The sequence below is a fragment of the Ambystoma mexicanum genome, chromosome 2p, assembly GCF_040938575.1.
Source record: "Ambystoma mexicanum isolate Mex_15411 chromosome 2p, UKY_AmexF1_1, whole genome shotgun sequence".
NCBI classification, from domain to species: Eukaryota; Metazoa; Chordata; class Amphibia; order Caudata; family Ambystomatidae; genus Ambystoma; species Ambystoma mexicanum.
In genome coordinates this window covers 125,620,453-125,636,666 of record NC_090923.1, presented here as the reverse complement: position 1 = coordinate 125,636,666, position 16,214 = coordinate 125,620,453, and the positions used below count along the sequence as shown (strand labels likewise).

Below are 16,214 nucleotides of genomic sequence, written 5' to 3'. Positions count from 1 at the left end.
TTTTTCAGAAAGTGAGTAACACAGCTGGATACAGTTAATAATCCACTTAGAGATGGCACCTTTAGAGACACGATCCCCCTCTCTGCCTGTAGCTACGGAGACAAACAGCTGATCTGTTTTCCTTAGCGGTCTGGTCTTGTTTACATAGTAGAGGACCGCCCTACGCACATCTAGTGTGTGTAGTTTCACCTCAGCCAAGCTTTGTGGGTCTTGGAAGAAAGCCGGAAGCTCGATGGACTGGTTCACGTGGAATTTTGAAATAAACTTAGGTGAAAACCTAGGGTGTGTGCGTAAAACCAGTTTATCTTTATGGACAGTAAAGAAGGGATCTTGCACTGACAGAGCCTGAATTTCACTGACTCTTCTTATAGATGTAATTGCTACTAAGAAGGCCGTTTTGTAAGTCAGGTGTTTGAGACTGCTTTTATGCATGGGCTCGAATGGGGGGCCCATGAGCTTAGATAGCACCACGTTAAGGTCCCATCCTGGTGGTGGGTTTGAAATAGGAGGGTGAAGTCTCTTTACTCCTTCCATGAAGGCTTTAACTACTGGTACTTTCCACCATGACACCTTGTTATGGGAAGTGGTGTATGCTGACAGGGCTGCCAGGTGTACCTTCAGTGAGTTAAAAACCAGTCCTGCGTCCAGCAGGTGGAGCATGTATGTAACAATAGTGGAAGGAGTGCAATCAACTGGGTTGATTTGTTTATTCTGGCACCAGATAACAAATCTCTTACATTTCTCAAAGTAGCAGTGCCTTGTGTTAGGTTTTCTAGATTCCTTTAGGATGTCCATACACCTCCGTGGTAAATTGAGATGTCCGAACTCTATGACCTCAGGAGCCATGCTGCCAGGTTCAGTGAGTTGGGTTGAGGAGGCACTGTTTGACCTTGGTGCTGGGACAGTAGGTTGTAACAGCCCGGAAGTTTGATGGGTTCGCACACCGTCAATCTGCTTAAGTGTGGGAACCACGGTTGTCTTGCCCACATGGGAGCAACTAGGACGAGCGTCATCGATTCTCTGTTGATCTTGTTGACCACCTTCCTGATTAGAGGAGTTGGTGGAAAAGCGTATGCAAACATCCCTGACCAGTTCATCCACAGGGCGTTCCCCTGGGAGTCTGGTTGGGGGAACCTGGATGCAAATCCTGGGCATTGTCTGTTTTCGCTTGTGGCGAATAGGTCTATAGTGGGGAAACCCCACTGAGAGAAGATATCTTCTACGACTTCTCCGTGTAGACACCATTCATGTTCCTCTGGGAGGGGGTCTCTGCTCAGAGCATCCGCTAGGGAATTGAGATCCCCAGGAACATGTTGCGATGACAGGAAGATGTTCCGTCTGAGTGCCCATATCCAGATTTTCAGGGCAAGCTTGGACAGATTTGGCGACCGAGTCCCTCCTTGCTTGTTCAGGTAGAACATGGCTGTAGTGCTGTCCATCCAGATTTGCACTGACAGATTTAACAGGTAGGGCTCGAACGCTTGAAGTGCTCTGAATACTGCCAGAAGCTCTAACAGGTTGATGTGATTCTTGGCCACTGAGTGCGACCAGAGACCCTGAGCTGTGTGGTGGAGATGGTGAGCTCCCCACCCCGTCAGGCATGCATCGGTTGTGACTACCGCCTGTATCTCGGGATCGTAAAAGTGTTTCCCCTTGGACAGATTCTCTCTTGTCCACCAGTGAAGGCTTTGTACAAGTGTTGGCGAAACGACCACTAGATCGTCCCACTGACCACTTGCCTGAGAGCACTGTTTCGCCAAACCATTCTTGCATGGGACACATGCGCAGGCGCACGTGGGGGACCAGGTAAATACATGACGCCATCATGCCCAGCAAACGCATTGCTTTGCGTACCGTTAACTGGCGACCGGACTGATATTGTGGAATTTGCGGCAGTATATTCCGAATTCTTTTCTCGAAGGGAAAGGTCAACCCCTCTTGAGTGTCTAGGATAGCTCCTAGGAACTGTTTGGATGTGCTTGGCACGAGACTTGACTTTTTCTCGTTTATTGAGAAACCCAATTAGAAAAGGAGGTCAATTGTCCTTTGAATGTTTGCTCTGCAAATTACTGGGGTCTCCCCCGTGATGAGCCAGTCGTCCAGGTAGGGGTACACCGGGATTGCCTTCCTGCGTCGGTGTGCTGCCACCACTGCCAGTACCTTGGTGAATACCCTTGGAGCCGAAGATATCCCGAAGGGCAGTACCTTGAACTGGTAGTGCCGACTGTCCACCTTGAAGCGTAAGTACTTTCTGTGCGCTGGGAACATGGAAATATGAAAATAGGCATCTTTCATGTCCAATGTTGCCATGTAATCCCCCTTTTTTAGGAGGGGGATTGCCTCCTGGAGAGTAGTCATGCAAAACTTTTGGAGCTTGACATACTTGCTTGCAGGCCGTAAATCCAATACTGGGCGCATTGTCAAATCTTTTTTTGGCACAAGGAAGTAAGTTGAATAAATTCCCTTGTTTACCTGGTGTCCTGAGACGTGTTCTATAGCGTCCTTTGCTAGCAGATTGACGATCTCCTCGAGGAGGATCTTCTGGTGGTCCAATGAATGTATTCTTTGTCGTGGAGGATGGTTTCGGGGACGCTCTAACAGTTCTATGCAGTACCCTGCGGATACTGTGGACAGCACCCATGTGTCTGATGTGATCCCTTCCCAAGCTTGGGTGAAGTTGGAAATGCGTCCCCTACTGGGGTTGCGTGAGAAGGAACCCTGAACTGAGCGTCACTGTTTTGGTGGAGGCATGCCACCTCCTCTACTGGGGCTGCCTCTACCTTTCCCACGTCCTCTCTTATTACCCCTGCCGTAACCCTGGGTAGACTGTTGGTTACTATTGCTCCACGGTGTACCCTGCCCCTGGGAATAGTTAGATCCTCTCGGGGAATTTTGGCCGCGTGGGCGACGAAAATTGCCATTCCCTCTCCGATTAGGGGGTTTATTGGTTAGTTGGCCTAGGGATTTGAGTGTTTCATACTCGTCCTTGGCATTTTTCAGCGCGTCCTTGAATGCCTTACCAAACAACAGATCCGGCTCCACCGGTTTATCTAACAATGATGCTTGGGTTTCAGCCTTGAATCCAGACTGCCTTAACCAAGCGTGTCTCTTGATAACAGTTCCTTCTGCTATCAATCTGCCGGCATTATCCGCGGCATCAAAGGTTGCCTTTAGAATGCAACCGGACACGGCTCTTCCCTCTGCCGAAACTAGTGCCAACTGGCTCTTTAAGGGTTCTGGGGCGGAGTCTATGAGTGCCGCGACTTCTTCCCATTGATGGAAGTTGTAGCTGGCCAACAGGGTGGTGGAGTTGGCAATCCTTGCCTGGTATGTGGAAGTGGAGGCAACTTTCCTGCCCAACCCATACAGTTTCTTGCTCTCCTTGTCGGGAGGAGCTTCGGACGATGACAAGGGTGTTCCAGCCCTCTTATGGGTGTTTGTAACAACTAGGGAGTCCGGCTTCAGATGCCCCCTTATATACAGTGGGTCTGATTGGGCTGCCCTGCAAAGTTTCTCAATCCTGGGGTTCCCTGCTCTGGTGAGGTTAGGATTTACGAGTGAAGAGTCTATTCTCCTTTGAATAGACTTCAGGATAGGGATGGCCTGAGCAACAGGCCTCCTTTCTCCCACTAACTCTTCGGCGAAGTCCCTCTCCTCTTGAGCACCCTGGGTGTCACTGTGGAAATGTTCAGCTGCTCGAGACAGCACTTCATTCAGGAGAGGTTGGTTGTCGACAGGGGAGTCGGTATCCGGGGGTTCCTTCTCTACCGGGGAATCTACTTTGTAGGTTTCCGGGTCGTCCTCATCCTCTTCTTGGTCGTCATCATCCCCATAGTAGCCCGTACCAGTTTGTTCTTCCAACATGCCCAAATCTGGATCCTCACAAAAGGATGTCTCTCCTTGATACTGAGAGTAGGGTTGTACATAGAAGGGGTCCGAAGACCGTGTTGGTGTTTCAAACCGGGACTTTTTACTTGGAGGTATAGGATCCTTAGAGACTGAGGATGCTGACCCGTCGGAAGTATATGAGAGAAAGTGTTCAGGGTTTTTTGCGTAAAAATCTGCCAATGATGACATCCTTGACATGACCCTGTCTATGTCATCACTAGACCATTCCCTAGAACTGGGGATGGCCCTTTCTGGAAGTTTCTCTGACTTATCCTGACTAGACTTGGTGGTCTGGGTAGGGGTTTTTGTGATAGCAGAAGACTTGGACTTGTCTGTCTGTTTCTGAGGAGGGGAGTGTCTTAAAGGTGTGGAAGTAGGCAGAGGCTGCTTCCTTTGTTGTTTTTCCCCCTCCCCGTGAGTGGAAGAGTGTTTTCCTTGTTTTTTCGCCCCTACGGAGCCTTTCTACACCTGGCGTTGAGGTTCGGGGGTAGTGTCCTTCTCCTTCGAGTGTGGAGGTAGGGGTTCGGTAGCCGCCGTAACGCAGTCTGCGGGCGCCGACCCCTAGAGTGCGGTCTGGGGATGGAAGTCGGCTTCGTCCTCCGACGATCGAACTTCCGTTACCTTGGGGAGCGAGGCACTCTTGGCAGCAGTGGATGATTGCCTGGAGTCATGCGGCGATCGTGATCGAGAACGCCCAGAGGACGCCAATTCGGACCGTTCTCTATGTGCCTCTTTCTGAGAACTCGACGTGCGCGTCGAGTCCCGGTTGGACTTCATGTATTTTGTGGAAGTGCTGTGGGAAGCGCTTGTGTCGCCGGGGGTCTTCCCCATAGCCGCCCTGCCGGACGAGCTTCTGAGGTCAGGGACTTGCGCTTGGCTGTCTTTCGACGCCATAATGCCCTCGCCGTCCGAAAGCATGGCGTTGCCGCCATCGCTGAAGGCGCCCTCCGCTGCCATGGCCTCCTGACGCCTGGCGTGGTGGGCCCAACGCTTGATCAAACGGTCCTTAAGTGTTTTGGGTTTAAACCTACTACACCCTCTGCAGTTCGCCTCGGGGTGGTCCCTTGGCAAGCAGAGATTGCACATGGCGTGCCTGTCGACCCAAGGGTATTTGCGGTTGCACTTGGGGCAGAATTGGAAAGGGGTACCCTCCATACGCACCTTATGGCAGCGGGCTTGTAAGTGTAGGAATATATAAGAATGTACCTATATACCAAAAGAGTGTAGAGTATGTCCACCCCCCACTGTCCCTACTTGCAGGGCCGAGGCCAGCGGCCTTCCAAGGCCCGGGCCGAGGCCAGAGGCCTTCCTAGGCCCAAATCCGTTGAGCAGCTGTCGACGGTCGAATTCCTCTCCGGGCCGGCGTCGAGTGTGAAAGTTCGGTGACTCGACGTTGGGGTGGAGAAATGGGTAAATTTAACAATATTTAGCAAAAGTATGGCTAAGGCCAGGGAACTCCGCAAAATGCTTCCAACCAGAATGGCAGAAAAAAACAATCTGAGGGTCCAAGACGCGTGAGGGATCATGGGTACAGTGGACGTCACACTAGGGATAGTATTACTGGCACGCCCTGTGTCGACGCCCTTTTTCGAGTTTCGAAAAACAAACTGTAATACTCCACAGATTCCACTAGATGTCGGCCTATGCACAGCATGTGATCTAAGCAGATTCCACAAGCCTCAGAAAGAATGATATCTTAGGGAGGACAAATTTGACTACTGATAGAAGTATTTTCAAGAATGCAAACCATTAAAAAAAAATTCAAGCTTCAATCCTGAACATTCACTAAAGAAAATTTGCATTGTTCAACTGAGAAACCCTTTTAAAAACAGGCATCAAAAACAGTAGAGTGCCTTTATGTTGTGCAAGACTTTCAATTATATGGATATGGACCTATAATTACGGAAGTGGAGCAGGGAGTGACTTGTAGATTGGGCAGGCATTTACATGTTGGTGTACAGGTTGTGAAACATCCCAGCATGCCTCTTATCAGGAGCTACTGCAAATTACACAAAAAAATGTACTCTGCACATAGCCCATTCATTAAGCAGATAACAGGTTCACATCCCTTACCTTCTGTGCATCTGTCACGCAGCGCCTGTACTGCTTGGCCAGGTCGGAACAATTCAGAACTTCCTGCCCGTTTACTTGGTAGCAGGTCAGGATCTTGGACTGGAGATCATTGCACACTGGGTCATAGCTTCTAGGTCTACAAGGGGACAGAAGATCATGTGACGTGAACAAAGGGTAAAATATACACGCCACATCCATGAATTCGATGGTAGTTATAGATTGGTTTTGAAATACGGATGATCCATCACTCATGTTGCCCGGTGGAGATTGAGTACCAGTGCTTGCTTTTTCTCTGCTTTCTAACTTTTGAATTAATGTAATGCTTATGGGCCTTCCTTGACCACCAAAGGATTGGTTCTGGGAATTTGGTAATCTTCTCATTAAAAAAACATGTATTATATGGTACTGTAGCTAATTGGCATACCTTGCTTTAGATGATATAATACAATGTTTCAATGATGAAATAAAGGAAATAATAGGAGTACGAGATGAAGAAAACAGAGAAATGCAAACATGAAGAAAATAAAAACATTGAGGAAATGGACTGTTAGCGGAATATTTAATAAAGAGTGCAGCACATGTACAAAAAGGTTTATAATAATATTCAAAACTAGTTCCTGATAGTTTAAATACATTTACAAAGTAAAAACAAACATTTAACACATGGCAATGTAGTTTGAATCTAATAATAAATTGTAATGAAGCAGCTCCCAGCCGTCTTAGGTTGACATGCTAAGTTTATTACAGCTTCTCAGGACACCTTCACAAGCAGTTACATAGTCCTTGTGCTGGGTAGACCGCTACCTGAATGTCCCGCCACAGTACAACACAGCGCATACTAAACTTCTGTGTGCCATACTATTTCTCAATGAACGTTACGCTGCGTCCTGAAAACGCAGCCTCACGCCATTGGGTTCCTTACTCGGAAATCCCCATCATTTCTCACCCTTGATGCGATACAGCCGCATTGTTTAAGCCTCCTGATTCTTGCAACTTCTGAAAGTTCGGCTTGTTTAAACCTCGCAAGCAACGATTCCTGCATCTCCTGAGCATTCGGCTCATTCGCCAACTCCGTTCACTTCCATACTGATGTCACCATTCCCTTGCCAAATACAGGGTAGTGATGATCTCTGCTGACCCAACGGTCAATGTCTCTGGCATCTACTGACTCTGCTTTATGCTCCATGATCGCTTTACACTTTACAGTACAAAAAGACACATCCTTTCACCCTGGTTTCATTTACTTTAATTTTCTTCATCATGGGGAGCTTTCCCTTTGTTTGCCTTGTCCCTTGTTTTACCTGCTGGGACATATGATTACACCAAATGGGACAGCTCTGCTCTTCCTTTATGGGCAAATCTCCCACTTTACATTGAAAGCAACTACTTCCCACTTCACTTAACTGGGACAGCATCACTGTTCTCCCTATGGGCCGGCTCCTTTCTACATCCTATGCAGCATGACTTCTCATTTCATTACTGGGACACAGCTTCCTTTCATCTTCTAGCCCAGCTCCCTCTCCAGCCCCCGGGACTCAGCTCTCCCTCCAGATCATGAGCAGCTGGTCCCTCATGCTACAGGCTCTACAGGGTCTTTTTCCTCTCCCTTTGACGCCCTGGGTGATTGGTCTTACTTGTATTGGGGGCAGTGTTATCCTTCTTCTTGTCCTTTCCTTTCCTGCACCCCCTGCAGCAGGTTTCTTCAGCTTCCTACTTTTTCTTGCACTTGGGTTCTTCTTCTTTAAGACCGACTCGTCACCAATGTTAAGAAGCAGCTCCCAGCCTTCTTAGGGTTGACATGCTAGGTTTATTACGGCTTCTCAGGACACCTTCACAAGCAGTTACATAGTCCTTAAGTAAGTTACATTAATAGGACAAACACTGGCAGCCCATCACCCAGGCTTCAGGCTGACTACCTGCCCATCATAGAACCTTCCCTCAGGCATTCCAACACTCAGACACAAACACTCCACATGACATCACAACATTCCTTCTGCAGTCCCACTACCAAGCTAAGCCAGACACAACATAAATGTACTTAAATACTTCCCAAAATGTACAATTCCTAAAATAAACACAGAAAATAGTAAATACTTTTTTAAGGAGGAAGGTTCAAATAAAGTTTAAAATAAAACCATTTAAAACTATGTTGGTTAAAATATTTCAAACATATGTAAGTATGTTTACGTGTTTAAAATATTATACACTGCATTTTTTAAAATATATATTTAAACTGCTTGGTTTAAAATAAAATGTTAAGCAAGAGTAGTTCATGGCACTGAAATGCCTTAGAATGAAAAAAGAAATCACATAGCAGACAGAAAAAGAAAACCGAACAGGGCCGGAAGTGGTACCATATTGGAAATACCATATACCTAAATATCTTCCTTCCCGAGCCCTTCGCTCATCCGTCTCCAACTCCCTCAGGGTCAGCCGCTTCTCGAAGCAACGAGCTGGGGGTAGATCTCTCTCCGCGGCAGGGTCCTCCCTCTGGAACAGCCTTCCTGCCCCCCTGAAACTTGAGGAGAACCATCTCCGGTTCCGGAAGCACCTCAAAACCTTCCTCTTTGCTTCTGCTTTCTCTCTCCATCTCCCCTGCTAATTCTTCTCTGAAACTGCACTGAATCTGCAACTGGGCCACTCTCACCGACCTCGGTCCTTGGCCCAGCCACTCTCCACTTGCACTGCCTCCCTGGCAACCCCTGCACTGCGGGACTGTCTCTGTATCCCTACAGCCCCCACTTCCCAGCACTTGTTCTGCACTTACCTTGCACTTGCCACCAGGTGGCCCTTTTATTTATTTATTCTACTTACCTTGTACTGCACTCCCCCCCCCCCTTCCCCCTGCACCTCTCCCCTCCCCCTCCCCCTGCACTTGCGCGATCTGAATGACACCTGGCCTAGTAGGATCGTTGTCTGTCTTCCCCTTGTTCCCCCCTCCCTGCCTCGCGCGCCTTGAAACACTTGTGTATAGGCGCGTTACAAATGCCTTATCATATCATATCATAAGGCAGGGTGCGAGTGGGATCCTACAGTCCAAGGAAGAAGCAATATTTCTTTAAAAGAATGATTGTTTCATTGGCGACTTATTTTATTACATTTATAATTGCCATTATTCTTTACCTCCTTAATGTGATTGTATTGGGTTTCTCCGAATATATTGGTTTTGAGAATTTTTTTTCTTCATTTTGTATTTTCAGACCAATGACATCAATCCAATAACATGACTTCTAACATTCTTCAATGAACAAATATTTCTTGACCATTGCCCATTTCCTTGAGCATATTTGCTACATACCGTTCATCACGGATTTGATTCCAAACCTCTGCTTGTAATATATTTGGGTTAAACAGTGGATAACTTTGGTAGCTCTCTTCTGAACTGTATTGTGCCTTCATCGTCCTGCAGATGAGGCCTTACAGAACTAGACAGATTATGCACTGATGTCTAGTGATAAAACCATCTAACATTAGGTACACACTTTTCCTAGGTTTTCAAAAGCAATTGTCATTGTGGTACTCAAACTTCATCCGAGCAGATTATCATACTAAAGGGACCTCTCCAGACAACCCAAGATCATTTTGCTTGCCTTATAGACCTTTACCTCATCTTGAAAACATAATAAACAGAAATACATTTTTTACACGTCAATATAATGTTCACCTTATCTGTGCAATGATCCACAGAGTAAAACAGGAGATGTTACTAAACAAGGCTCTAGGTTGAGAGGTGGGTATATTCATTGTTTTACAATTGGTGCCTACAGAAGGTGATGTTGGGCTTACACCATATTGGGGCTCTGCCTTCACTGTCAAAGTTCAGGCTTTGGACATCCTACTGCTCATTTCCCCATGGCCCATTCCCATGTGAATCTCAAAAGATGTTGAGATGCTTGCTGTTCTGGGCACAGAGATATGCAGATAAATAAAATACAAAGATTAACCAAACATCTGGTAAGCCAGCTAAGTGGAGTAATTAACCCACTGCAGAGATCTGTGTGGAACATGAATATCACGGCAGGCAGGCTCATCTTTTCATCTGCTGGAACTCGATAAAATATCATTAGTAAAACATGTCACAATAGAATAGTTAATATTAAAAAGGTAACTAACAAGAAGACTGTTGGCCTGTGGCTACTGTGAAGAATCCTACGGGTCCCTCACTGAAACCCTGCCCAAAGTCTACTCCCAGGTGGCTAGGGGAAGGCAGACACTTCCTGATCCAAACCCCTGGGGTTGGTGTACTGCGGTAGGGTAACCTGGGAGGAGACAGGGCCCAGGGTGGGGAGGAGATCCCACAGAAGTGGGATGAGACAGTATTTTTCCTTTGAGAAAAAGACTCTTCCCATTGTGCCTAAAGAGGTAATTGCTTATTGTCATTTTAATTTTAATGTCTGTAACCCTCACATTAAATGTAAGGTTGTGAACCTTAAGTTTATAAAATCTGAGCAAACCTTATTAAAAGAAGGATGTTTTTGGGTATCACAAACTAAATACCTTCCACAATCCCAAGTAGCAAAGGAAACAGAAAGAAAGCACAAGGCTGGCAGACCACGCAGAAGTGGGAGAAAACGATGGATGGCGGAATGGGAAAACAGCAGATTTTACCTGCAAGTTCTGAGAGAGTCCTGTTCCCCAAAAATCTGAAGTGCATAGGCGGCACAGCAAAAGCCAGAAGCATTAGAGGTTGTAGTGCAAGTCGGGAAAGCAGTGCAACCCGCAAAGTAAGTGTCTAAGAAGCCGGCGAGGAAAGCACAACGTACTAACACATTTGTGCAAACCTTGCCGGTATGTGTATCCAGCTCCTTATTAAGTCACGTATGACTTTATGTGAGCAGAAGTTGTTTGCTGCATTCAAAGCATTGCTAACAATGGAAATGCAGCACTCGCTTACAAGTCCGGTTATTCACCTGAGAAGCTAAAGCTACTGAAATGCATTGTTCCTATATTAAAGGACTGTTGCTGTCTAACAGAGTGGTTGTGTGTCCCTAATTAAGGAGAAGGAACTCTTGATAGAACCATTACCGAATACCTAACCTTGACAATACATGAGTTACAAGTTGTAAAGACTGAAAACTACATCAAAGAGAGGTCGCGCCTGCCTAATTGTTTTTCCCAAAGGATGCCTGAACTCTATCCTCTGCCTTTGTACGGGAATACAATTTTATATTCATCTTTAAACCTTGAAATCTACTTGAAATAGAGCTTGCGTGTTACTAATTGTGTTTTCAACTGAAACCCTGAATCTTATACTGTATCTAAAACTGACATACCTTTCACCACTACGAGGTAAAGAGTATAAACTGTTGAAGACAAGAACACGCATTGCCCAAGCCAAGAGACCTCCATTGTTAAAAGTGAAACCAGCCTTTCTATGTGTTAAAGAACCATCCAGCTGCACTGTGAAGTTGTTAACAAGCAAATGGCCTAAGATACAAGTGTGCAAGTACTGCCTGAAACTAAGAGAGTGACACTGAGGCTTCTGGGTAACTACTTGGCCTGATAGCTGGCAGAAAGTTGCAGGTAAAGCTGGAAAATGAGATCTGGTTGCTTGTAAAGAATATTTTGAAGCGGACACAACCTGTGGTACCAGAGTCTGTGGGGGTCATAGAGAAGTGAGTCTTGATGACAAATCCATCTCCACAATTGTTATTGTGGCAGACAGACAAGAGAGGCAAAGAGGTTGCCCCTTTTGAGGAGGATTATTCAAAAGGAAGAGTGCCATGCCTACCTGAAGAGGTTAAAGTTTTTAGAGTGTATCTTGTCGAAGCGCGTCTAACATTTCAAGGTACTAAAGTCGTGGTGGTATATCCAGTTGTCAGTGGATGTAATATTGCAGCAGTCTGAATCAAGTGAACTACTGTGGGACAAAAGTGACCGTTCGCATAGTAAAAGCCAATAGAAGTGGGGTTGTTGAAGTTGCAGCAGCAACACTAAGAAGAGATTCGGACAAATCTACCAATGTACATAATAAGACTGTAATTGAGTATGTTTTGGAACTGTTGATTAAGAACTGTGTATTATTAACAGTGGGAGTATCACATTTTCTTTCAAACTGTGGAAAGTTTTCTCGAAGAAGAAACACATTCTCATGACCATGATTATTACCATTGGTGACCTTCTCTTTTCTGAGAGTTGGAAGTGAATCTTTCATCAAAGAACCAAGACTTGTTACCAATGTTACTGTATTTGTTGTACTTTAACTTTGGATTTTTTGGAACAATAACTACTTAAAAACCTTTCTTTGCTGAACTTCCTAACTTTGAATCCTGGGCAATTTACCCAGGATAAGGGAATAGTTTCTTACCTGTAACTCCATTTCTCCAGCATTGGTATCTTTCATGGATTCACATGCTTAGAATATTCCCCGTCGTCAGACTGGGATCCCTCGGTACACATATATAGCCTTTTACTATAGGAAAACTTTCGACACTTTTGTGTCCTATCTACGTCCTTTTAGGACCCGCCTACGCATGCTCAGTAGGCCGTCCCCATATAAGAGGCCCGCCCCCGCGGCTCCCCTTCAGATTTCGGCCCCTCCAAAGTAGGAAGGGTTAACCTTATCGAGTAAAGACATTGCATTCCGGGGAGGCTGGCGGGCCCATGTGAATCCATGAAAGATACCAATGCTGGAGAAATGGAGTTACAGGTAAGAAACTATTCCCTTCTCCAGCATTGGATCTTTCATGGATTCACATGCTTAGAATAGATTGTATAGCAGTAACACCTGACACGGCGCTGAGAATGTAATGTAATATACCCTCACCATAATACACAATGCATATGTAAAGCAGGAATAAGTTTACTCATATAATCTTACCCACATAAAGTATACTGTCATCAAAAGGTAGAACTCTCCACAGCGTGGTCCTTACCTTACTGAAACAGATGGCGCAGGACAGCTCTTCCCATCTACACTTCGTCCGCATGCTGCCTGGCAAGGCAGTAGTGGCGGGTAAACGTGTGGGGCACGGACCATGCCGCAGCCTGGCATATGTCCGTTAGCGGAATTCCTGCCCATAAGGCTGCTGAGGATGACGTTGATCTAGTAGAATGGGCTCTAGGATGCCCTTGCAACGGCCTTCCGGCCTTGGAGTGGCAAAACGCAATCGTCGATGAGACCGATCGAGCCAATCCTTGTTTAGAGATTGCTTTTCCCCTCGTCGACGGACCATATGCGATGAACAGTTGTCGAGTAGACCTGATTTCCTGTGTACGATGTAAGTAAAATTTCAGGGCCCTCTTAACGTCTAAGGTATGAAGAGCTTTTTTCCGCTGCCGACGATGGGGTTGCAAAGAAAGTAGGGAGAACAATGGACGAGTGTTTGTGATACACTGTCGGAACTTTTGGGATGAACGTAGGATTGGTTGCCAGGACCACCTTGTCTTTAAAGAATCTTAAGTATGGCAGGTCTACAACCAGCGCTTGCAGTTCCGAGATTCTTCTAGCTGATGTGATAGCAATTAAGAATGCCAACTTCCACGATATGAATTTCATGTCCGACGTGGCCATAGGTTCAAATGGCGGTTTCATTAACCCTGCCAACACTGTGTTTAGACTCCAAGTTGGAGGGAAACGTTTCACCGGGGGAAAAGTTCAAAATAAACCCCTCATGAAGAGTTTTACAAGTCTGTCGCTGAATAGAGGAGAGGACTGCCTCTTCCTCGTGAACCTCGAGATGGCCGCCAGGTGCACCTTTATCGATGTGAAGGATAAACCCTTCTCCGCTAAGAGAAGCAGGTAAGGTAGAACTTGTTCCGGGGTCACCGTCAACGGTTGTAGGCCTTGCTGTCCTCGACACCATTCGCAGAACATCCGCCACTTATAGGTGTAAGATCTGTTGGTAGAAGGGGCTCGAGCCGCCTGCAGAATTTTTTGGCAATCCTCTGAAACGTCTAACTCACCGAACTCCGAAAAGTCAGGAGCCAGGCTGCAAGGTTGAGACTGTCCGGGTCGTGATGCCACACCATGCCTTTGTCCCTGGATAGTAGGTTCGGGACTCTCGGGAACGCTATTGGATGTTCCAGCGACAGGTGAAGCAGGTCGGAGAACCAAGGTTGCCGCGGCCAGTACGGTGCCACTAGAATTACCCTGCAACTGTATCTGCGTATCCACTGTACTGTCCTCCGTATGAGTGGGAACGGAGGAAAAGCATAAAAGGAACATGTCCGTCCATGGGAAGGAGAATGCTTCCCCCATGGAACTCTCCTGGGGCCATCTGCTTGCGAATTGCTCGCATTTCTTGTTGTCCTTGGTTGCGAAAGCGTCCAGAGGGGGGTGACCCCATTTCTCGAACACTTTTCTCAGCTGAACTGTGTCCATTTCCCATTCGTGTATCTGGGCCGTGCTTCTGCTGAGGGAATCTGCTTGTGAATTCCTCACTCCTGGGAGATGGTGAGCCACGATGGAAATCTCGTGCTTTAATGCCCAATGCCAAGTTTTGTGGGCCTCTATGGAAAGAGTTCTTGATCGCGTCCCTCCTTGTTTTCTCAGATAAAACATGGCCGTCGTATTGTCCGTCAGTACTCGTACTCGCGATCCCTTGATGTGCGGTAGGAATGCCTTCAAGGCCCATCGTACTGCTCTGAGCTCTAACACGTTTATGTGTAGGAGTGACTCCGTTGGAGACCAGCGACCTTGCGTTTGAAGAGTACCCATGTGAGCTCCCCATCCGGTTAGGGACGCATCTGTGACTATGGTTCGCTAAACTACGGTTCCTGTAGGGGTACACCTTGGTTCAGATTGTGGAAACTCTGCCACCACCGAAGTGTCCGAAGCAGCTTGTCGTCGTCGATGGTTATCTTGTCTGACCAAGATCCTTGGGCCTGCGTCCATCAGTCCGCAAGGAATTCCTGGACTGGCCTCATGAATAGGCGACAGTTTTCCACCAGATGGATGCAGGATGCCATGGCCCCTAGGACCGAAACTTATTTTCTCACTGAGAGCCTGGTGGTTTGTCGTAGTCGGCTCGCCAACTGATTGAGTTTTGAGGTTCCGTCGAGAGAAGGCTTCACTAGCCCTAACTGGGTCTCAAACTGTGCCCCCAGGAACACCAATGTTCTCGATGGCCGCAGAGAGGATTTTTTGAAGTTTATGGCAAATCCCAGCTGTTGTAGAAGCTGCATGGTGGCTTGCAAACTTGTGTTGGTCGACGCTGAGGAGGATCCCCTTACCAGCCAGTCGTCGAGGTATGGGTAAACGTGGTGGCCTTGCTTCCTTAGCCAGGCCGCTACTGGGCCAGGCATTTTGTGAACGTTCTGGGGGAGGTCTTGAGCCCAAAGAGGAGAACCGTGAATTGGTAGTGAGTCCGCCCTATTACAAATCTCAGGAATTTCCTGTGTTTCCGACACATTGGAATATGAAAGTACGCGTCCTGTAAATCCAGGGATGCTAGAAAATCCCCTTCTTGAACGGCGCGGATCACTTCCTGCAGCGTGAGCATTTTGAATTTCAGGCTCTTTAAAGACTTGTTGAGATCGTGTAAGTCTAAAATGGGACGCCATTTGCCGTTCGGCTTTTTTTTACGACGAAGTATCTTGAGTAGACACCTTGACCTCTCTGTGATGTTGGAACTAATTCTATCACGCCCTTTGCTAACATGAGAGTTACCTCTTGTTGCAGTATCTTCAGATGGGAATGAGCGGTGAACGCAGGTGGAATGCGCGGAGGTCTGTGCTTGAATTGCAGAGAGTGCCCGTTCCTTATAGTGTCCAGTACCCACTGATCCGTCGTTATTCGTTCCCATTTGTCGACATATGCTGACACTCTTCCCCCCCAGAACGGTGTGTTGGCTGTCACTGCTGATCTTTATTTTGTTTGTCTCTCGACGACGACGGATAGGATGGTCTCTTCCTGGACGTCTGGAAGTTCCGGCGTCGGTTTGCCGTTTGGGAAGCACGCCTGTATCCCTGGGAGGGGTAAGCCGACCTGCCAAAGGATCTATCTCCAGACGCAGAGAATCTCGAATTACCTGAAGCCCCTCTAAAGGGATGAAAAGACTTGTAGCTTCGGCCACTCTGGAGGGCACCCAATGAACGTGCCGTGTCCGAGTCCTCTTTCATTCCCTTTAGGGCCTCGTCTACCTTCTCTCCGAATAGAAGGTCCCCCTCAAAAGGCATATCTAGTACTTTGTATTGTACCTCTGGTCTGAAGTAGGTACACTTAAGCCATGATTGTCGTCGTAATACGACCCCATTATTGACTTGCTTGAAGCCTGACTCAGCAACGTCAACCGCGATGTTTATTGCGTTAT

The 16,214-nt window shown here is 47.0% G+C and overlaps 1 protein-coding gene across 3 annotated transcripts in view; it reads right to left on the bottom strand.

The window, feature by feature from the left end:
* The window catches only part of CHCHD6 (coiled-coil-helix-coiled-coil-helix domain containing 6), a 3,402,742-nt gene that overhangs the window by 880,413 nt on the left and 2,506,115 nt on the right, over positions 1 to 16,214 (bottom strand). For all 3 annotated transcript variants that reach the window (XM_069643379.1, XM_069643378.1, XM_069643380.1), the window contains one exon: positions 5,962 to 6,097. In XM_069643379.1, coding sequence (XP_069499480.1) covers positions 5,962 to 6,097 — 136 coding nt within the window. The remainder of the gene's footprint in view (positions 1 to 5,961; positions 6,098 to 16,214) is intronic.